This window comes from Oncorhynchus mykiss, chromosome 22 (assembly GCF_057628025.1).
Source record: "Oncorhynchus mykiss isolate SJ-2025 chromosome 22, ASM5762802v1, whole genome shotgun sequence".
Taxonomy (NCBI): Eukaryota; Metazoa; Chordata; class Actinopteri; order Salmoniformes; family Salmonidae; genus Oncorhynchus; species Oncorhynchus mykiss.
Window position 1 is genome coordinate 31094493 of NC_143043.1, and position 23021 is coordinate 31117513.

General features: G+C 45.8%; 1 protein-coding gene across 1 annotated transcript in view; it reads right to left on the reverse strand.

Annotated features, from left to right (window-relative positions):
• Nucleotides 1–791: 791 nt before the first annotated feature.
• LOC110501633 (protein DOP1B) overlaps nt 792–23021 on the reverse strand; it is a 46670-nt gene continuing 24440 nt past the window's right edge. Inside the window, 23 exon segments of the mRNA XM_021579331.3 lie at nt 792–2260; nt 3597–3729; nt 3854–3994; nt 4150–4205; nt 4360–4496; nt 8805–8933; nt 9012–9073; nt 9182–9441; nt 9521–9603; nt 10443–10599; nt 10835–10901; nt 12954–13058; nt 13185–13240; nt 13351–13485; nt 14811–14936; nt 15056–15247; nt 15379–15677; nt 15680–17053; nt 17184–17374; nt 17598–17698; nt 19737–19889; nt 20193–20464; nt 22269–22684. Coding sequence (XP_021435006.3) covers nt 2009–2260; nt 3597–3729; nt 3854–3994; nt 4150–4205; nt 4360–4496; nt 8805–8933; nt 9012–9073; nt 9182–9441; nt 9521–9603; nt 10443–10599; nt 10835–10901; nt 12954–13058; nt 13185–13240; nt 13351–13485; nt 14811–14936; nt 15056–15247; nt 15379–15677; nt 15680–17053; nt 17184–17374; nt 17598–17698; nt 19737–19889; nt 20193–20464; nt 22269–22684 — 4897 coding nt within the window. The 3' untranslated portion in view covers nt 792–2008.

Consider the following 23021-nt stretch of genomic DNA (forward strand, 5'->3'; position numbering starts at 1 on the left):
ATTGGCCAAGATGGCCAAGATAAAGTAAAGCAGTTTGACACATACAACAACACAGAGTTACACATGGAATAAACAAACAAGTCAATAATACAGTAGAAAAGGTCTATATATACAGTGTGTGCAAATGAGGTAGGATGAGGGAAGTAAAGTAATAAATAGGCCATGGTGGCGAAGTAATTACAATATAGCAATTAAACACTGGAACGTTAGATGTGTAGAAGATGAATGTGCAAGTAGAGATACTGGGGTGCAAAGGAGCAAGATAAATAAATAAATACAGTATGGGGATGGAGTAGTTGGATGGGCTGTTTACAGATGGGCTATGTACAGGTCCAGTGATCTGTGAGCTGCTCTGATTGCTGGTGCTTAAAGCTATTTAGGGAGATATGAGTCTCCAGCTTCAGTGATTTTTGCAGTTCGTTCCAGTCATTGGCAGCAGAGAACTGGAAGGAAAGCCGGCCAAAGGAATCATTGGCTTTGATAAAGTTATAAAACCTGCATACATTATGCTATTGGGATCCTGAGTGGCGCATCAGTCTAAGGCATTGCATCATAGTGCTAGAGGCATCACTACAGACCTGGGTTCGATCCTGGGCTGTATCACAACCGGCCGTGATCAGGAATCCCATAGGTCGGCGCACAATTGGCCCAGAGTCATCCGGGTTAGGGGATACAGGTTAGTTGAGGTAGTTTGTACGTAGGGGTAAAGTGACTATACATAGATAATAAATAGTGAGTAGCAGCAGTGTAAAATCAAAGGGGGGTAGGGTGTCAATGTAAATAGTCTGGTGGACATTTTTAAATGTTTTTATTTGCAGACCATGATATATTAATTTGGATATTAACAAGTAATCATTTTCAGGAGGTCAAACATTTACATAGTTTAGTTAAGCATTCACATTTGAAGAATAAAATTGTGTTGAGTGGTAATGGTGTATTCATGACAAGTGGTAAACTGAACCTCTGAGTTAATTTACATTTGTTTGCATAGAGCTTCCTATTGGTTGACTCTAGAAACTTGGGCCTCATCATTCTACAACTAGTTTCCAAGTCAAATTTCAGAGATTCTGATTTGCTTTGAAAGCACCATATGTCCAAACATTCCACAAAACACCTAAAAATAGAGACTCCCCATGAACAGATACCACACATTATTTAACTTATTAGATATCTAGAGGTATTACTGTGCACACAAATCACATTAAAGAATTTACCCACAAATAAAAAACTGTGACATGATTGATGACAAGCAGAGCTTTTTAAACATAAAAAAATCAACCATCCTCTATTAAAAGCCTTAGAGGTCCCATAGTCACTGACCAGCAGGTATACTCATCTACTCCTGTCTCATTGGAATATATTACAACATATGCTAATAGTAGGGAGCAGCTTTGCAGAGCAATTAGTAGTCAGTACTGCTGTCCCACTCTTTGGTTACAGTGGTGCTTCTTTTATGACCAGTGTCACCTCAAAAAGCTAGCTAGTATCAGTACTACTCTTATTTTAAGTCAGCACATTCAGACTTGTACTCAGAGAGAGCCTAATTTTCAAAATGTATTTTTAACTAGACAAGACAGTTAAGAACACATTCTTATTTTCAATGACGGCCTAGGCACAGTGGGTTAACTGCCTTGTTTAGTGGCAGAGCGACAGATTTTTACCTCGTCAGCTCGGTGATTCGATCTCGCAACCTTTCGGTTACAAGTCCAACGCTCTAACCACTAGGCTACCTGCCGCCCCAACTGCCATTCCAGTTTGTGTCAGTTAATTCTAGATTATTTTAGAGTATCTCAAAATGTAGAATATCCTATATAGACGTGTTAAATCTCAACCAAGTAAGGTAAACAATTCAAAATTCAAAAGAACATCCCAAAAGATGACCATTTAGCTGGCATATGCCTACAATACAACATCGCTTTCAGTGGTTGTGCCCATTCTACACATTCAATTTCTATGGTTCTAGTTCTCATTTCCTCTACGTTCTAAGATCTAGATCCTTGGTGGAGTACTAACTCTCCATGGAGTCTAGGAACTCTTCCTCAGTGATGTGCTCCAGTCTCTTCAGGACTTGGTCAGCGTTGGCTAGAGGGTAGTCTGTCACAGGGTAATCTGGAGGGCTGCTGGGTGAAGTGCCCTGGAAGGAACAGCAGAGTGTATGGAGGAAGGGAGCAAGCTGGGTGATGGAGGTGAGAAAGCGACGGGTGAGGAGGGGGAACTCCAGATGCTCCGTAGAGGACTCCTCGCTCAGCCCGTTCAGCATCTGGAATGAAAAGACGTGCTCATCAGAAAGGGACGATGGGACCGCATGATTGAGTCAGCTCGTTATCACAGTGTATATAAGGACGTGATATTTTTCTCGATAACAGTGTGTGTGTTCAAATCCAATTATAATTGTCACATGCACCCGAATACAATGGGTGTAGACTTGTCCATGAAATGCTTGCTTACAAACCCTTCAACGATGCATAGTTAAGAAATAATAATAAATAATAAAATAGTAACACATGAATAATATACACAAGAATGGAGGTATATCCAGTGAGTACCAGAACCAGATCAATGTGCAGAGGTGAGAGGTGACCAAAAGTATGTTGACACCTGCTCGTTGCTTCCAGACACAGTTTGGAAGTCGGTAGTGAGTGCTGCAACTGAGGAAAAAAACATAGCACCCGGCAGTCCCATTCTGTGAGCTTGTGTGGCCTAACACTTTGCGGCTGAGCTGTTGTTGCTCCTAGACATTTCCACTTCACATTAACAGCAATTAAGAGTTGACTGGGGCAGCTCTAGCAGGGCAGACATTTTACAAACTGACTTGTTGGAAAGGTGGCATCCTATGACAGTGCCACGTTGAAAGTCACTGAGCTCTTCAGTAAGGCCATTCTACTGCTAATGTTTGTCTATGGAGATTGTATGGCTGTGTGCTTGACTTTATACACCTGTCAGCAACAGGTGTGGCTGAAATAGCCAAATCCACAAATTTGAAGGGGTGTCCACATACTTTTGTATATAGAGTGTTTTTGAGGTAGATACTGTATGTACATGAAGGCAGGGTAAAGTTACTAGGCATCAGGATAGATAAGAGTCAAATAAAGAATAGAGTAGCAGCAGCATATGATGAGTGTAAAAGTATGTGTGTGTGCGTATGTGCGTTTGTGTTGGTATGTGTGTGTGTGTGTGTGTGCGTATGTGCGTTTGTGTTGGTATGTTTGTATGTGTTTGCGTTGTCGATATGCATGTGTGTGTGAGTTTTGTGTGAGAGTGTCTGTGTGTGTGTGGACATGTTTAACTATACTTGTGGGGATCAGAAGTCCCCACAAGAATAGTAAATTAACAAACATTTCACCAACTGGGGACATTTTGTTGGTCCCCACAAGGTCAAATGCTATTTCTAGGGGGTTAAGGATAGAATTAGGTTTAGGAGCTCGGGTTCGTTTTAGGGTTAGGAACTAGGGTTAGGGTTATGTTTTCAGGTTAAGGTAAGGGCACTGGTTAGGGAAAATATGATTTTGAATTGTACTGAATTGTGTCCCCACAAGGTTAGTCGTACAAGAATGTGTGTGTGAGTGTGCATAGTGCAAGATAGGGTGTTCCCTTACTCCGTAGCGTTGGTGTAGTGCCTCTAGTACTTTGACAATATGGGGTTTGCACTCCTGCTCTCCCTCCAGGATACTATTCTCTGGGCCACTGTAGCAGCTCATATCCACTTCTGGAACAAAGGCCCAGCGATACCTAGACACACACGCACACACCAGACACACACACACAAGAGCAGAGAGAATGAAATGCAATTGTAATCATTCTAAGCACACCCTACATACATGCTAAGCAGATACTAAGCCGGTGAGGCTCTTACATCTGAAAGAGGGGCATCTTCTCTGTGGGGAAGGCCAGGGCGGTGTCCAGGAACTTGCAGGCAGACAGGTACATGTCCAACTCTGGCTGGGGGAAAGCCAATGGCCCATTCCCCATGGCCCCACGTACAACTTTAGTCAACCTGACAGAGAAAGACAGTAGAAGGAGAACAGATAAAAAGCAAGAGACAACACAATAAGTCTGAATGAAACATAGTCAAGATATTCACATGATACACTGCCTGATACATTGACGTTATATATGTAGATAAAATAATGGATGGGTAGACTGACTCACTTTGACACCTCTTTTTCTTCCAACAAGGCTTTTTCCAGCCGAACAAATATTCGGATCTGACAAACGGAGAAAAGAGACACCATTAGAAGACAGGACTGGACAAACACTAACAAACACTTTCTTTTTACATGCCACAATGCATGTAGGTGTACATGTCAGGAAATCAACAGTGACCGGAAGTGATGTCATCAGTGTGGGGTTGTTCCTCACCAGTTCTGTGACCATGATTGGCCAGAGGGAGGTGAGGTGCTGGGGGGAGATCCGCAGCACAAGAACACGGAATGTCAGAAACATCTGAGCAGAGACGGAGGGCGTCTGACCCATACGCAGAGCCTCTGTCAGCCGCTCTGAGTGAGGATGGGAGGAGAGATCATCATTACATTTAGGGATGGGTACAGTTATTTGAATATTCATATATCTGAACAAACATAGGTATTTGATTACTTGAGTAAGAGAGTATTCATTTTTTAAATTGGCTTTTTTTTTTAAAGGCCTTGTCTGAAATGTAAATAAAATCAGTGGAAGCTACCCAGAGGAGGAAGGGGAGATCCATAAAACATAAAAATAAATTGTTGAACATTTAAAAAGTTATCCTTTTTGATAAAACTATTCACACCACCAAATAATTGATTAAAATACACATTTTTGCAATGAAGGTCTAAAGTAGCCTCAACATCACTCTGTAGGGTAGCACCATGGTGTAACCGGAAGACAGCTAGCTTCCGTCCTCCTCTGGGTACATTGACTTCAATACAAAACCTAGGAGGCTCATGGTTCTCACCCCCTTCCATTGACTTACACAGTAATTATGACAACTTCCAGATAACGTTCTCCAATCTATCAGAGCTCTTGTAGCATGAACTGACATGTTGTCCACCCAATCAAAGGATCAGAGAATGAATCTAGTACTGAAAGCATAAGGTACAGAGCTAGCACTGCAGAGCATAAAATATGGCGACTAGTTGACTCAGAGAGAGAAAGAAAATAGTTGAACAGTGTTCCAAAATGAAGAAGCCATAGAGAGATCGAGAGCGATTTCATAAAAAAATAAAAAAACATTTTCAGTTTCACCTATTTAGCTAGCAAATGCAGCTAGCTAGGTTAGCCTACTCAAACACCCTTCTCAAAAAGAGCGATGCTATGTTAGCTAGCTGGCTATGCAACACAACACTGAAAATCTTCGAAGTCAAGGTAAGCTTTTGGTTTGACAAATTAATTTCCCAGTGGCCCGCTGGTGTCAGTGCTAAACTGCTTACTGACTGTACACCAACGATACTGCATGATGGTATTGGGTTTACTAAATCAAATCAAATTTGATTTGTCACATGAGCCAAATACAACAGGTGTAGTAGACCTTAGTGAAATGCTTACTTACAAGCCCTTAACCAACAATGCAGTTAAGAAAAAACCTTCATTTAAGAGCAGCAGTAAATAACAAGAGTGGGGCTATATAAAGGGGGTACCGGTACAGAGTTAATGTCAATGTACGGGTGCACCTGTGTCGAGGTAATTATGTACATGTGGGTAATAACAGAGTAGTTCCGGGGGGGGGGGGGGGGGGGGGGGCAATGCAAATACTCTGGGTAGGCATTTGCTTAGCTGTTCAGGAGTCTTATGGCTTGGGGGTAGAAGCTATTTAGGAGCCTATTGGACCTAGACTTGGCGCTCCGGTACTGCTTGCTGTGCGGTAGCAGAGAGAACAGTCTATGACTAGCGTGGCTGGAGTCTCTGAAATTTTAGGGCCTTCCTCCGACACCGCCTGGTGTAGAGGTTCTGGATGGCAGAAAGCTTGGCCCCGGTGATGTACTGGGCCGTATGCACTACCCTCTGTAGTGCCTTGCGTTTGGATGCCGAGCAATTGCCATACCAGGAAGTGATGCAACCCGTCAGGATGCTCTCGAAGGTGCAGCTGTAAAACCTTTTGAGGATCTGAGGACCCATGCACATCTTTTCAGTCTCCTGAGGGTGACTGTATTGGTGTGCTTGGTCCATGTTAGTTTGTTGGTGATATGGACGCCAAGGAACTTGAAGCTCCCAACCTGCAGCCCATCGATGAGAATGGGGGCGTGCTCAGTCCTCCTTTTCCTGTAGTCCACAATCATCTCCTTTGTCTTGATCATGTTGAGGGAGAGGTTGTTGTCCTTGCACCACACGGTCAGGTCTCTGACCTCCTTCCCATAGTCTCATCGTAGTTGGTGATCAGGCCTGACCGTGCCTGACCGTGCAGTCAAGAGTGAAGAGGGAGTACAGGAGGGGGCTGAGCACGCACCCCTGAGGGGCCCCCGTGTTGAGGATCAGAGTGGTGATGTGTTGTTACCTACCCTTACCACCTGGGGGCGGCCAGTCAGGAAGTCCAGGATCCAGTTTCAGAGGGAGGTGCTTAGTCCCATGGTCCTTAGCATAGTGATGAGCTTTGAGGGCACTATGGTGTTGGATTTTGAGTTGTAGTCAATGAATAGCATTCTCACATACTGTAAGTGTTCATTTTATCCAGGTGTGAAAGGGCAGTGTGGAGTGCAATAGAGATTGCATCATCTGTTGGTGCGTTATGCAGATTGGAGTGGGTCTAGCATTCTCACATACAGTTGAAGTCGGAAGTTTACATACACTTATGTTGGAGTCATTAAAATTCATTTTTCAACCACTCCACAAATTTCTTGTTAACAAACTGTAGTTTTGGCAAATCGGTTAGGACATCTACTTTGTGCATGACACAAGTAATTCTTCCAACAATTATTTACAGACAGATTATTTTACTGCATCACAATTCCCGTGGGTCAGAAGCTTATATACACACAATTTTACTAGGCAAGTCAGTTAAGAACAAATTCTTATTTTCAATGACGGCCTAGGAACAGTGGGTTAACTGCCTGTTCAGGGGCAGAACGACAGATTTTGTATCTTGTCAGCTTGGGGGTTTGAACTTGCAACCTTACTAGACCAACGCTCTAACCACTAGGCTATCCTGCCGCCCCAAATTGACAAGAGTATTAGTGAGGACTGGCACTGATGTTGGACGATTAGGCCAGGCTCGCAGTCGGAGTTCCAATTCATCCCAAAGGTGTTCGATGGGGTGGAGGTCAGGGCTTTGTGCAGGCCAGTCAAGTTCTTCCTCACCGATCTTGACAAATCATTTCTGTATGGACCGCACTTTGTCCATGAGGGCATTGTCAAGCTGAAACAGGAAAGGCCCTTCCCCAAACTGTTGCCACAAAGTTGGAAGCACAGAATCGTCTAGAATGCCATTGTATGCTGTAGCGTTAAGCTTTCCCTTCACTAGAACTAAGGGGCCTAGCCCGAACCATGAAAAACAGCCCCAGACCATTATTCCTTCTCCACCAAACTTTACAGTTGGCACTATGCATTGGGGCAGGTAGCGTTCTCCTGGCATCCTCCAAACACAGATTTGTCTGTCGGACTGCCAGATGGTGAAGCGTGATTCATCACTCCAGAGAACACGTTTCCACTGCTCCAGAATCCAATGGCGGCAAGCTTTACACCACTCCAGCCGATGCTTGGCATTGCGCATGGTGATCTTAGGCTTGTGTGCGGCTGCTCGGACATGGAAACCCATTTAATGAAGCTCCCGATGAACAGTTATTGTGCTAATGTTGCTTCCAGAGGCAGTTTGGAACTCGTAGTAGTGTAGTGAATGTTAAAACTGAGGACAGACCATTTTTACGTGTGACGCGCTTCAGCGGTCCCATTTTGTGAGCTTGTGTGGCCTACCACTTCGCGGCTGAGCCGATGTTGCTCCAAGATGTTTCCACTTCACAATAACAGCACTTATTGTTGACCGGGGCAGCTCTAGCAGGGCAGAAATATGATAAACTGATTTCTTGGAAAGGTTGCATCCTATGACGGTGCCACGTTGTTGAAAGTCACTGAGCTCTTCAGTAAGAACATTCTACTGCCAATGTTTGTCTATGGAGATTGCATGGCTGTGTGTTGATTTTATACACTTGTCAGCAACGGGTGTGGCTGAAATAGCCAAATCCATTAATTTCAAGCGGTGTCCACATACTTTTGAGTGTATATATAGTGTAGCTGGCTAATGTAGCTAGCTTCTTTACAACTATTTGATGTAGTCAAGACAGGCACTACCAGCTGGTATGATAGGTAATCTATGGCAGCAACAAGTTTGTCAAACTAGTGCAAGTCGGTTTGGAACACACCCGCTGAAATCTGTCCAAAATAAGCCCAATGCGTTTCTATGGGCTTATTTTGGACCTAAGCTTGGTCGCCCACCTTTGGGACAACGAGCATGAGCATCTCGTCATTATATACAGATCTCTGCTGTCACACACACTGGCCCCTGCTCCTCTCTCGCCCTACCCTTCTGCTGAAACAAGCAGAGCACAGCAAACCGGCTCTATCGAGTTGCACGAGCAAGTCTTAATTAATTTATTTTTGTCAAGTTAACAAAATTGTACATGTATTTGGACTGTCCGGAAATCTGAAAAAATAAAGATATTAGAATACTGAAATCATTTAAAATGCCCATCCCTAATCATATTGACCGTATAACATTTCACACACACACACACACACACACTCACATTCTCTACACACTCAGACACACAGCAGCAATGTTCATGCAAAGCATTCAGTCACACACACAAAGAAATGCCTAAATACACAAAAAGCACACCCACCTTGGATGAGGGGCAGGTAGAGGTGGTACTGGTCTAACTCTCCACTGAACATAGCAAAGGCCTGACGCTTCAGTAACATGGGCTTCTGCTCTACACTGGGAAACAGCTTCAGAGAACTGCTCTGCATGCCTGCAATACACACACAAAGTTAACACGCACGTGCGTACACACACACACACACACACAGGGTTGGGTGGCTCTACTTACTCATGAGGTCTTTGAACATGGTCTTCTCATGGGTCAGCAGGTGGTCGATGATAGACCTCCAGCTATAGAAACAGGTCAAACAGTCAATTTCTTGATCTGATGATAATAATGTCAATATTTACATGTAATGTACATGTAATGTACACACGCACACACAAATCCAATCTTACTGGGGGGTGCAGGAGACGTCCATGGTGAAGAAGAGGGGGTCCATGTAGAGTTCGAAGGCCTCTTTCCTCCAGGCCCTCTTGGTGTAGGCGTACCCACTCAGATTGCTCAGAAGCTGGGCACCTGCACCAAAACTGGGCATGTTGTAGGCACTGTGGTTCTTCAGGTAGGGGAAGACGTAGTACATGAGGCGAGAGATGAGAGGGACGGCTTTCTCCTTCTCATCACTGCGATACACCATGTCCAGGAGAGGGGCTAGAACCTGCAGAGGAGGAGGGTCTGTCATATACAGAAACACATACATAGGCGTGAAAACCATAGTTGCACACAAACATACTTACCTCTGCCAATAGCACTAGGGCTTGCACACTGTACACAGAAGGGGCTGAGGAAGAGACCATGGTGCTGGCCTGAGCCTCAGAGTCTGGAGAAGAGAAGACAATTGAGGAGAAAGGGAAAGAAGGAGATGGGGACAGAAGTGTTGTTACTCATAAATATTTATGACTTTCTTCTTTAGTGCGTGCCGAGGACAGACCCAAGGCTTAACCTTCTCAGGGTATCAGGAAGGAACTCTATCTCATACTTTAGACCACATCCTGAGTCTACCCATGAAGTACCGATGCCAGTGAAGCTGCAGTGCTCTTACGTCACTGGAGGAACTAGTCTGGTTGCCATGGTAACAGCAGAGGAGAGAAGTACTTCTCCCAATGCACTTTTGGGAGAAGTGTCCTTCTTCCTCCCTCGATCACTACACTGAGGGACTAAGAGGGGAAGTGCTGTATTTCCATGGTTACAGTATGGGTCTGTGGACTCTCTCAGTCCACTCTAATGTAGACCTGAAGAGAGATGAGGACAGAAAAGGTTCAATTAAAAAAACAAAACAATGAGGAGAGAAGAGAGGAAAGGAGACCGTTGGTTGAGGTGGGCCCTATCTCAGCTAATGTGGAACGTGCATAAGGGGGTCAGAGTTTGGTTGCCACAGTTACAGAGGAGTGTCATGCCCTGAGGGTTTAGGATGTGAGCATCTCTGAGCCAGTTTGAAGCCTAATCTTCTGCTTCAATCAAAGGTCAATTGAATGTCCGCTCCAGTCCGCACCTTCTTGGAAAAGTGTGGACATATAGAGACAGGAGTGGACATTTGATATTGCATCATTTCTTTAGAGCGGACCAATCAGACCCCAAGGTGTAAACTAGACTTGAGTCTGTACTTGGTAGAAACCAGGGATGACTACAGGTGAGTGGGTGTGTGGTATCCATGGTTACCATAGAGGTCCAGGTCCAGCTCGTCGGATGGCTCCTCTGTCTCAGGACACACCTGAGGCTGGTTCTTGACCTCCAGGTTACGGCTGAGCCAGCTGGTCTGCTCCAGAGACGACCCCGCCACCCCGCCCACAGCCTCTAGGATCTTCTGGGTCACCTCCTACATGGCATCACCATCATTACCACCATCATCATGCATCTCACACTGTACCCTTTCAATCTCACACTGAAGCCTAATTTACACCTTTCACTTCAATCAAATGTCCGCTCCCTTTCGCACAGGTGTGCAAAGTGGGGTTTCTGAATCCGTGAGGACAGACCTCACGGATGATGCGGAAGAGAAAGGTGAAAATTAGGCTGAAGCCAGGATGGTGATACTGTGACCTATGTCTTACCTGCATATCCCTAGTGTACTTCTTATTGTCTAGGTTGGGGAGCCGGTTTACAAAGTCATTGAGGATTCTGTGGTAGGAGAGAATTAAAATAACAGTACAATTATAGATTGGTAGACCAGAGTGCAATAATATCTTATTGATTATGATACAGTATCAAACCAAAGCACATCTGAGAGATGTGTGACGTTCTACTTATGTTTGCTAAAAACATATAGGAGAAACATTGTTTCCAACAGGGAGTGTTATGCTAGGAACAATATCTATAGTAATAAATCAGTATGACCAGAGATGAATGACTGATAACCAGTGGTGTAAAGTACTTCTGTAAAAATAATTGTAAGTACTACTTAAGTAGTTTGTATGGGTATCTGTACTATACCCATACAAACTATGATTTATAGTATGATTTATACTTTAACTTAAGTATATTAAGTATATTAAGTATATTTTAGCAATTACTTTTCCATTTGATACTTAAGTATAAACTCAGCAAAAAAAGAAACGTCCTCTCACTGTCAACTGCGTTTATTTTCAGCAAACTTAACATGTGTAAATATTTGTATGAACATAAGATTCAACAACTGAGACATAAACTGAACAAGTTCCACAGACATGTGACTAACAGAAATGGAATAATGTGTCCCTGAACAAAGGGGGGGGGGGTTCAAAATCAAAAGTAACAGTCAGTATCTGGTGTGGCCACCAGCTGCAGTGCACCTCCTTCTCATGGACTGCACCAGATTTGCCAGTTCATGCTGTGAGATTATACCCCACTCGTCCACCAAGGCACCTACAAGTTCCCGGACATTTCTGGGGGGAATGGCCCTAGCCCTCACCCTCCGATCCAACAGGTCCCAGATGTGCTCAATGGGATTGAGATCTGGGCTCTTCGCTGGCCATGGCAGAACACTGGAGGAAATCACGCACAGAACAAGCAGTATGGCTGGTGGAATTGTCATGCTGGAGGGTCATGTCAGGATGAGCCTGCAAGAAGGGTACCACATGAGGGAGGACGATGTCTTCCCTGTAATGCACAGCATTGAGATTGCCTGCAATGACAACAAGCGCAGTCCGATGATGCTGTGACACACCGCCTCAGACCATGATGGACCCTCCACCTCCAAATCGATCTCGCTCCAGAGTACAGGCCTCGGTGTAACACTCATTCCTTCGACGATAAACGAGAATCCGACCATCACCCCATGTGAGACAAAACCGCGACTCGTCAGTGAAGAGCACTTTTTGCCAGTCCTGTCCGGTCCAGCGATGGTGGGTTTGTGCCCATAAGCGACGTTGTTGCCGGTGATGTCTGGTGAGGAACCCTACTTACAACAGGCCTACAAGCCCTCAGTCCAGCCTCTCTCAGCCTATTGAGGACAGTCTGAGCACTGATGGAGAGATGGTGCGTTCCCGTTGTAACTCGGGCAGTTGTTGTTGCAATTCTGTACCTGTCCCGCAGGTGTGATGTTTGGATGTACCGATCCTGTGCAGTTGTTGTTACACGTGGTCTGCCACTGCGAGGACAAGGAGCTGTCCGTCCTGTCTTAGGCATCTCACAGTATGGACATTGCAATTTATTGCCCTGCAGTCCTCATGCCTCCTTGCAGCATGCCTAAGGCACATTCACGCAGATGAGCAGGGACCCTGGTCATCTTTATTTTGGTGTTTTTCAGAGTCAGTAGAAAGGTCTCTTTAGTGTCCTAAGTTTTCATAACTGTGACCTTAATTGTCTACCGTCTGTAAGCTGTTAGTGTCTTAATGACCGTTCCATAGGTGCATGTTCATTAATTGTTTATGGTTCATTGAAAAGCATGGGAAAAAGTGTTTAAACCCTTTATAATTAAGATCTGTGAAGTTACTTGGATATTTTTTATGAATTATCTTTGAAAGACAGGGTCCTGAAAAAGGGACATTTATTTTTTTGCTGAATTTATTTAACCAAATACTTTTACTCAAGTAATATTTTACTGAATGACTTTCACTTTTACTTGAAGGTATCTTTACTTTTACTCAAGTATGACAGTTGGGTACTTTTCCCACCACTGCTGATAACGGTTTATGGACATTGGACAACAAATAACAGTACATGTGTCAGACAGACAGGAAGTTGCTGACTCACCCCAGCAGCAGGAAGTGTCCGGGCGGGGCCAGGTTGAGCTGCACAGACTCTCTGAGAAGAGTGAGGAGGGGCGCCATGTTCTCCTGGAGCGCCTGTGCCGGAATACTACCACACACAGGGAGAGGAGGAAGGTGAAACACTTTTAAATGCTATCGCATATAGGCAAGAACTAAAGTGTATTACTAACTACATGACACTGTGAATCTCTGTGTTGTTGTTGTAGTTTGTTACCTCTGAATGTAGGCATAGCTGAACTGTAGCATGGGGATGTCTACCAGGGTGGACTTCTGCCACACAGAGGAAGGAAACAAAAGGGACTTGCATCAACTATGACCTTCACATTACCACCGTGTCATTTATCTCTGGGTTAAACAGTCAAATGTTTAGGTGTATGTACCTGGTCTCGTTTGATCTGGTGGGGTTTTTTCACCACCTCTTTGACCATTTGCAGGATATGTTCTGTACTGAGAGTGCCCAGGGACTTCACCAGATCCACGATGGTCAGACGAGACTCACTGGCCACAGGTAAGATCTAGATTGAGATAGAGGGGGGGGAGAAGGAGGGAGAGAGAGTGAGAGGGAGAGAGAGAGGAATGACTATGTGTGTCACCTTCTTGTTGTCATGTAAACCGGGGTGCGTGATGGAATGTACACTATATGTACAAAAATATGTGGACACCCCTTCAAATTAGTGGATTCTGAAATTTCAAAATCGAGCACACAGCCATGCAATCTCCAAATAGAAACATTGACAGTAGAATGGCCTTACTGAAAAGCTCAGTGAATTTCAATGTCCGTCATAGGATGCAACCTTTCCAGCAAGTCCGTTCGTTCAATTTCTGCTCTACTAGAGCTGACCTGGTCAACTGTAAGTATTGTTATTGTGAAGTGGAAATGTCTTTGAGCAACAACGGCTCTGCCGAGAAGTCCACACAAGCTCACAGGACGGGACCGCCGAGTGCTGAAGAAAAAAAATTGTCTGTCGTCATTTGCAACACTCACTACCAAGTACCAAACTGCCACTGGAAGTAACGTCAGCACAAGAACTGTTCGGTGGGAGCTTAATTAAATGGGTTTCCATGGCCGAGCAGCCGCACACAAGCCTAAGATCATCATGTGCAATGCCAAGAGTCAGCTTGCCGCCAGTGGACTCTGGAGCAGGGGAAAAGCATTCTCTGAGTGATGAATCACGCTTCACCATGTGGCAAACGGAAGAATGTGGGTTTGGCGGATCCAGGGGAACTCTACCTTCCTGAATGCATTGGTGTAAAGTCTAGGGCGGTTTTTCTTGGTTCAGGCTAGACCCCTTAGTTCCAGTGAAGGGAAATCTTAACGCTACAAAATCCAATTACACTCTAGACAATTCTGTGCTTCCAACTTTGTGGCAACAGTTTGGGGAAGGCCCTTTCCTGTTTCAGCATGACAATGCCCCTGTGCACAAAGCAAAGTTTATACAGAAATGGTTTGTCGAGATCGGTGTGGAAGAATTTGACTGGCCTGCACAGAGCCCTGACCTCAACCCCATCGAACATCTTTGGGATGAATTGGAACGCCGACTGCGAGCCAGGCCTAATCGCCCAACATCAGTGACGACCTCACCAATGCTCTTGTGGCTGAATTGAAGCAAGTCTCCGCAGCAATGTTCCAACATCTAGTGGAAAGCCTTCCCAGAAGAGTGAAGGCTGTTATAGCGGCAAAGCGGTGACCAACTCCATATTAATGCCCATGATTTTGGAATGCGATGTTTGATGAGCAGGTGTCCACATACTTTTAGCCATGTAGTGTATGTGTGTGTGTGTAGCCTACATGTCCCACCCGCTTATTGCTAAATAAATAATGATGTTTTAAAGCACTCACTTTGTTTTTGGTGTGTCTCCTCCTGTTCCTCCGGCTGCTCCACACAGCTCCCACTGAGGCCATTAGCTGCACCCCGTACTGCCCCGTCAGAGGAGTCAGGAACTCCAACACACGCTGTCTCAGGGTCTACACACACACACAATGAGTAGTACCATCAGAGAGTGACACACAAATGCACATGCAAAACATATCATAGCACTAGTGTCCATAAGAATGCACACACACACAAACACACACATACATACCTTGGAGCTCCTGAAGTAGACAGAAGTAGAGGTGTGTCTGGCGGTCTGGGAATAGTCCGAGCCCCTACTCTGGGACTCCTCCCTCTTGACCACACCCCACAGCAGAGCCATGCTACTGAGCATGTGCGGCAGCTCCTCAATCACAGCGTTGCGGGCGTTCCGGACGTCTGCAGGGTCACAAGCCACCAGGGACTGAGAGGGCGGGAGAGAAACATTTAAAAGTTTTCTGCATTCAACTCTGTGTCTCTAAGTGTGTGGCACAGTAATCCACCTACATGTAGCCAAACCAGCAGACTGCATGGATATGTGTGAGTGTGCCTCACCTTCTTGTTGTCCAGTAGACAGTGGTGAGTGAGTGTGGTCAGTCCCTCCAGTAGGGTGAGAGGATAATCAGGAGCGATGTTCTCCTTCCTGCCAATCAGACTCTGTGTAGCCTTCCCCCCGTCGTGATCGTACTGTTTGACCAGCTCGTCCAGGTTCCTGCACATCTGAGTGATGAGAGGAGCCACGATGATGCCCAGCGAGCGCCCCAGGTAGGGCAGAGACGAGCAAAGCAGCGCCACCCAGTGGGGGTGCATGGCATAGCCGTACTGCGGCTGCAAAGCCCGGGCTGCAGCAGACAAAACATCCCCTGGGCTGTGATGGGCTGGGTTTGGACGTACTGAGCTGCCTTGATGGACTGTTGGAACAGAACCGCTGTCTGCCATTCCCGTGCTAGTGCTGAGGAGGCAGGGGAGTCACGGGGCTCATCGGAGTGCAGGGTCGAACCAGACTCCCCTGGCCACACGTGGTACTCCAGGACGATGAGGGCCTGTAGGAGCTTGAGCAGCTCCATCTGTAAGGGGTACTGCTCTTGTCCCCCTCCCCCTCCCAGATTCACCAGGCTCTCCTCAGACAGACCCACCTGTTCATCTAACAGATCTACACCCCCCATGGCAGAGCCCTTCTCCGTTCCTCTCTGGCTAATGTACATGGAGGCTGAGAGGGTGAGGAGGGCGTACTGCTGCACCTTACACCTGGCCAGCAGCTTACAGATGGGCTCTGGGCTGACGCCAGCCTCCCCCTGCGTGGAGGTGTCTCCCTGGCCCCGCGCCACGATCCCCAGCTGGGTCACCAGGCGGGTCAGCACCCCCACGCTCTTCACCTGGACCTCCCTGTTCCCCTGCAGCTCCCTGGGGTCCAGAGTGAGGTAGGATGGGTAGTGGGAGCGCAGGAACTTCAGGCACAGGGACACCATCAGCTCGATGAGCAGGGAGAGGGGACTGGAGGGCGAGAGTAGGCGTCCGTAGAAGCCTCTTCCGTCCTGGGCCTGCTGGTGGCGCTGGAGCAGGTTGGAGACCAGATTGAGGTGTGCAGCTGAGCTGGTGTCCAGGGAGGTGGAGGAGAGGGCATTCACTAGAGGCTGCTGGGCACTGCTCCTCAACAGGCTGTCCAGCAGGGCCAGGCCGTGGAGCAGACGGGGCCAGCCGCCGGCCACAGAGTACAGCAGAACATGGCGGAACATAGAGTCGATGGCTTCCCGCTTCTCACGCTCCTGTTTGAGGAGACGTGACCGAGCCATGGCTTCAAGCTCCAAGTCCTCCTCCTCCTCGCTCGACAGCGAATCGGATGCCTGCGTGTGTTCCGATTCCATCCTCCTCAGGCCGTTGACCATGCTTCCTTCTTCTACACTACTACCGTAAGGGGCGGAGCCAGAGCTAGAGTTCTCAGTGGAGACCTGGACGCCGCTCGACTCGGTGTGTACACTCTCCTCCTCCTCCACTTCCTCCGGTTCGTCTTCTTCCTCTGTAGCTTCGCTATCGCTGCGAGACACCCCCGTGGAGTCGGCCGGCGGTTGGGTTGTCTCCGGGTCATGTTCTAGCTCCCCCCACAGGGCCTCCCGGTCCACCAGGATCATGTGACCCAGTGTACCTTCATCTGTTTGGGTGCTGGTTGTTATGGCGTTCGCGTAACCGTTGGTAGTGCTTTGAATTCTGCTCTTTAAATCTTTCAGAATACCTACAGAGAGAAAGATATTTCTGAGCATATCAAAACACACACACACACACAAACAAACAAACACACTAGGAGAGCAACATCCCTAATCACTCCAACAATCTCCACTTCACCCATCAAAACACACACATACCTGCGGTGAGGTTCTGTTTGACACTCTGGATGGTGCAGCGCTGGGTGGAGGGGTGGAGCAGCAGCAGCAGAACAGGCTCCAGGATGCGGACCACGTCCTGCATGGAGAGAGCCCTGACCAGCCAGCACTGGGCTGCAGCACTCACAGAACCATCTGGGCTGTTCAGACAGTCCACCACCACACACAGAGACCTGGGACAGAGATACACAGTCAGTCATAGAGAGCTGAGAGACACACGCACAATCTTAAATGGTGACCAGAGAGAGAGAGAGAGAGAGAGAGAGAGGAGAGAGAGATAAGGAGATAGATACACATCCCATCTCCGCAATCTGAGGAAAAGGAGAACAGGTTCACCATTGTAGTAAAGAGTGATGTTGTAGTAAACCACTGACCGCACTTCAGCTCTGTACTCACCGGTCAAATGAGCGGTTCATAGACATGGTCCGGTTTGACTGGATGTCCCTGGTCAGGTGCCACAGCACTGAGAACCTGTGTAGGGCCTCCAACCGTACAGCCTGAGGGACACACACATCATTTACATGTTAGTTAAACACACAGGATAACTTGCTCTTAGTCATATCATATGAGCATGGCTTCGTGTATTTGTTCCTAGTCAATGTAAGGTGGATATGTGTAAAACTGGGTTTCTTAGTTACAGGGCCTTGTTTAAATATGTTAGGGATCCTGTAGGGCAGGGGTAGGCAACTCGATTTCTGTCGGAGTGGATGGTTGGGGGGCCGGAACAAAATTCTAAATGATACACTACAAATTGACCACAACAGAGCCCAAAATGAGATTGTATTTGAAAATCTATTCAACCCTAGTTCCCAAAATGAGATTTTATTTCACACCTTGATTACATTGATCACGTCTCTCTTTTTTGGGGGAGGGGGAATCTTGGGAACTAGGGTTGAATAGCGGGAACCGGGTTACCTTTTCAAAGAATAAATAACTGCGAGAAACTGGTAAATTATACCCTACGTGCTGCTGCCATGTTGCGTTATTACCATGTTGCTGCTATGTTGTGTTGCTACCATGTTGTTGCCATGTTGTGTTGCTACCATGTTGCTGCCATGTTGTGTTGCTACCATGTTGTTGCCATGTTGTGTTGCTACCATGTTGTTGCCATGTTGTGTTGCTACCATGTTGTTGCCATGTTGTTGTCATGTTGTGTTGCTACCATGTTGTTGTCATGTTGTGTTGCTACCGTGTTGTTGTCATGTTGTGTTGCTACCGTGTTGCTACCATGTTGCTACCATGTTGTTGCCATGTTGTGTTGCTACCATGTTGCTGCCATGTCGTGTTGCTACCATGTTGTTGCCATGTTGTGTTGCTACAATGCCATGTTGTTGTCTTAGGTAGTGTTGTGGTGTCTCTCGTCGTGATGTGTGTTAATGTTCTATATTTTGTATTTTATTTTGTATTTTTAAATAAAGTTAAATTAATGAAAATAATCATCTGCATTATCGATCATCAACGCTCAGGGTGGGGACAGACAGTGCATCTCATTAAGCTATGGAGCGCAGTTCACAAAACATGTATCATCTTCTCATAGTAACTTATTTTCTTGTGACAAGCCTACATTTGCTACAGCAAAGCCTATGCTACAGTATATAATATAAGGACTCATTTACACATCACCAAGGGGTCACCTTACTTTTTAATTGTAGCCTAAAGATAATTTTGGGATATTTGCATCTGCAGAGTTTTAAAACAGCCTAACACTCTAATATAATTGCTTTAAATCAGAGCGCCCTTGAGCACTCTCTGTCGTTTTCTCTCTCCTTCAATTCCAATCAAAATACAAAATAGATATTCCTGTTCACGATAGAAAGATAAATATATAGATGTCCTAGCCTACCTCTTTCAGGTAATAAATTCATGAAGCCTTATATTTAGCTCATGAATGAAAGGTTATGCATACAGTTATAACTTATTGCTCCTGCTCAATACGCACCTGCGCTCTGCTGGCCTCTCCTTAAAAAAAACACTCCTTAGCTCGGAGTCCCGGGAAAAGCTAGACTAAGCACCATGGGCTATGTATTGGATGACGGCACAATAATTTGGGCTTCTTTGGGCTCATAAAATGTCTAATGTAGGGTACATAAAATGTCTTTAGTGTATGACTCATCAGGCTCAGGCTTGAATTTTCATGCTGATCAAAGCTTGAATGAAATCCAGACATATTTATATGCTTTAGAATGGCACTTCCGGTTTTGGCAGGAAATACCAGATTACCTGGAAGAAAACTGATTTATCCCCGGGATGGAACATTTGTAAAACACCGGGAAAACTCTATTGGGAAAATATTTCCTAAATTAAACACATTTTTAGATGAATTCCAGGATATTTTACAGTATCTTACCAAAACATATATATTATTTGTTTAACAAAAAACTTTGGAGGGCCTAAACAATTCACTTGTGGGCGGGTTTTGGCCCGTGGGCTGCCTTTTGCCGACCCCTGCTATAGCGGTATAGGATGGATCTTTGCTGTAGGCGTGTAGTGCACAGTTTGTCTTGATAGTACAGTAAAATCTTGTGTGCTCTGTACCTTGTCTCTGTGCAATAAAGCCTGGCAGATGATGTCCTCACAGATGGATGCGGAGGGGGCCAGGCAGTGGAGCCGATAGAAGAGCTCTACACAGGAGGTGTGCTGCTCTCGACGCTCCATGTCCAGCTGACACCACAGCACCTGGGCCACCCGCTGCATGGGGTCACAGAGTTCTAAGGTTAGAGGTGAGGATGATTGGTGTTCATTTGGATCAACTGAAGGCAGCAGCATCATATGACGAACATTCTTGATCTGGTGAGGTAATAGGCAGTGGACATAAAAGGTGATGATGCTGTTGTACAAGTGAGTTTTACAGATGTCATCTTCAGTAAGGAAATTGACATATTTCATCATATCATATAGTAACACGTCGGACCAGCAAGGCCCCCTTATATGTTCCCTCTTCACGTGGCAGTAATACAAGCCACCTGCCATGGCAGACAATTGTTTCCTGACCTGGTAGAAGTCTGTGCCCTGCTCGATGGTGCTTAGCAGACCTGGGTAGATGGGGGGCATAGTGACCATCTGCAGCCGCCCACTGAGAGGGTTAGCGTCGCTGGCCTGGTAGCGCCTGGTCTTGTCCTGAATGACCAGGGCCAGGGACCGTGAGTGGTTGATGAGCTCCAGCAGAGACGACATGGCCGTGTGCTGCACGTGGTAGTCCCTCGACAGGCAACACAGAGTCATCAAGGACCTCAGCCACACAGGCAGGCTGTCTACGTCACTGCCTGAAGAGAAACACATTCCGTTTAAGTCGGAGGTTTACATACACTTAGTTTGGAGTCATTAAAACTAGTTTTTCAACCACTTAACAAACTATAGTTTTGGCAAGTCGGTTAGGACATCTATTTTGTGCATGACAAGTAATTTTTCCAACAATTGAAAACAGACAGATTATTTCACAGAATTCACTGTATCACAATTCCAGTGGGTCAGAAGTTTACATACACAAAGTTGACTGTGCCTTTAAACAGCTTGGAAAATTCCAGAAAATGATGTCATGGCTTTAGAAGCTTCTGATAGGCCAATTGACATCATTTGAGTCAATTGGAGGTGAACTTGTGGATGTATTTCAAGGCCTACCTTCAAGCTCAGTGCCTCTTTGCTTGACATCAAGGGAAAATCAAAAGAAATCAGCCAAGACCCCAGAAGAAAAGTTGTAGACCTCCATAAGTCTGGTTCATCCTTGGGAGCAATTTCCAAATGCCTGAAGGTACTACGTTCATCTGTACAAACAATAGTGTGCAAGTATAAACACCATGGGACCACGCAGCCGTCATACCGCTCAGGAAAGAGACGCATTCTGTCTCCTAGAGATTAACGTACTTTGGTGCGAAAAGTGCAAATCAATCCCAGAACAACTGCAAAGGACCTTGTGAAGATGCTGGAGGAAACCGGTACAAAAGTATCTATATCCACAGTAAAACGAGTTCTATATCGACATAACCTGAAAGGCCACTCAGCAAGGAAGAATCCACTGCTCCAAAACCACCATAAAAAAGCCAGACTACAGTTTGCAACTGCACATGGGGACAAAGATGGTACTTTTTGGAGAAATGTCCTCTGGTCTGATGAAACAAAAATAGAACTGTTTGGCCATAATGACCATTGTTATGTTCGGAGGAAAAAGGGGAGGCTTGCAAGCCAAAGATCACCATTCCAACTGTGAAGCACGGGAGTGGCAGCATCATGTTGTGGGGGTGCTTTGCTGCAGGAGGGACTGGTGCACTTCACAAACTAGATGGCATCATGAGAAAGTAAAATTATGTGGATATATTGAAGCAACATCTCAAGACATCAGTCAGGAAGTTAAAGCTTGGTCGTAAATGGGTCTTCCAAATGGACAATGACCCCAAGCGTACTTCCAAAGTCGTGGCAAAATGGCTTAAGGACAACAAAGTCAAGATATTGGAGTGGCCATCACAAAGCCCTGACCTTAATCCTATAGGAAATGTGTGGGCAGAACTGAAAAAGCATGTGCAAGCAAGGAGGCCTACAACCTGACTCAGTTACACCAGCTCTGTCAGGAGGAATGGGCCAAAATTCACCCAACTTATTGTGGGAAGGTTATGGAGGGCTACCTGAAACATTTTACCCAAGTTAAACAATTTAAAGGCAATGTTACCAAATACTAATTGAGTGTATGTAAACTTCTGACCCACTGAGAATGGGATGAAAGAAATAAAAGCTGAAATAAATCATTCTCTCTACTATTATTCTGACATTTCAAATTCTTAAAATAAAGTGGTGATTCTAACTGACCTAAGAGAGGGATTTTTTACTAGGATTAAATGTCAGGAATTGTGAAAAACTGTGTTTAAATGTATTTGACTCAGGTGTATGTAAACTTCCGATTTCAACTGTAAGATAAAAACAAAAAACATGTTGGTGACTTCACATTCAAAATGTTTAACGATTAGGAAAGTATATCAGGGCGCATCATAAAGTAGTCAAATCAACCCTATTAGTAAAGCCGTATTCGGGTATGGCTAAACAACTATTATTGGGTAAAAGTTCATACAGTGACCTCACCTGTATGGTTGAACATGTCATTATAGAGCCCATGGCTCTCCCCCTCACTCAGGTACAGGGGGAAGGTGGTAGACTCCAACAGAAGGTGGCACGCTGCCGTGAACGCCTGTCGACACTCCTCCGAAATCTCCGCTCTGCTCCGGGGCATGTACCCTGCCCCCCAGTCCACCCCTCCTCCCGCACACCTTCGCCCCTTCTTCCTCTCTGTAGGGGGGTCTGGGACAGGGGGGTCTGAGGTGGCACGTGGTTTGTGTTTGTTGGGGGTGAAGAGCTCGGCTAGCTTGTCTTTGATCTGGGTGGTGGTGATCTGAGGGCCCTCCCGGAACGAGGACTTCCGACCAGGGGAGAGGGCAGCGGGGTCGGATTGTACAGCCTCCTCCTGCCCCCTGACATCCTCCACCTGAACGAGCAGGTACCTGGGAGGGGAGAGAAGGTGGGAGGGCAGAGAGAGAAAGAGAGTTGGAGAGAGAGCAAGGTAGACAGCGAGATAGAGAGGGAGTGTTCTGGACCTGTTAGTTGTTTAGCACCCCATAGTGGCAGTTTAAGTTCAGCAGTCTAGAATTTACCTGTTTGTTTCATGTGACAGGAAGCAGTTTCAGAAGTGAAGCAATGTGTAAGATGTGCAAGTGTGAGTAGTTACAATCCTTCAACATCCTTCTTTATAAGCTTTGAATGACACAATGTCTGTAAGTACATTTGTTTATTAACACAAGGTAAATGTTTATCACATAGTTTTCATGTTTCTGTAGAAGA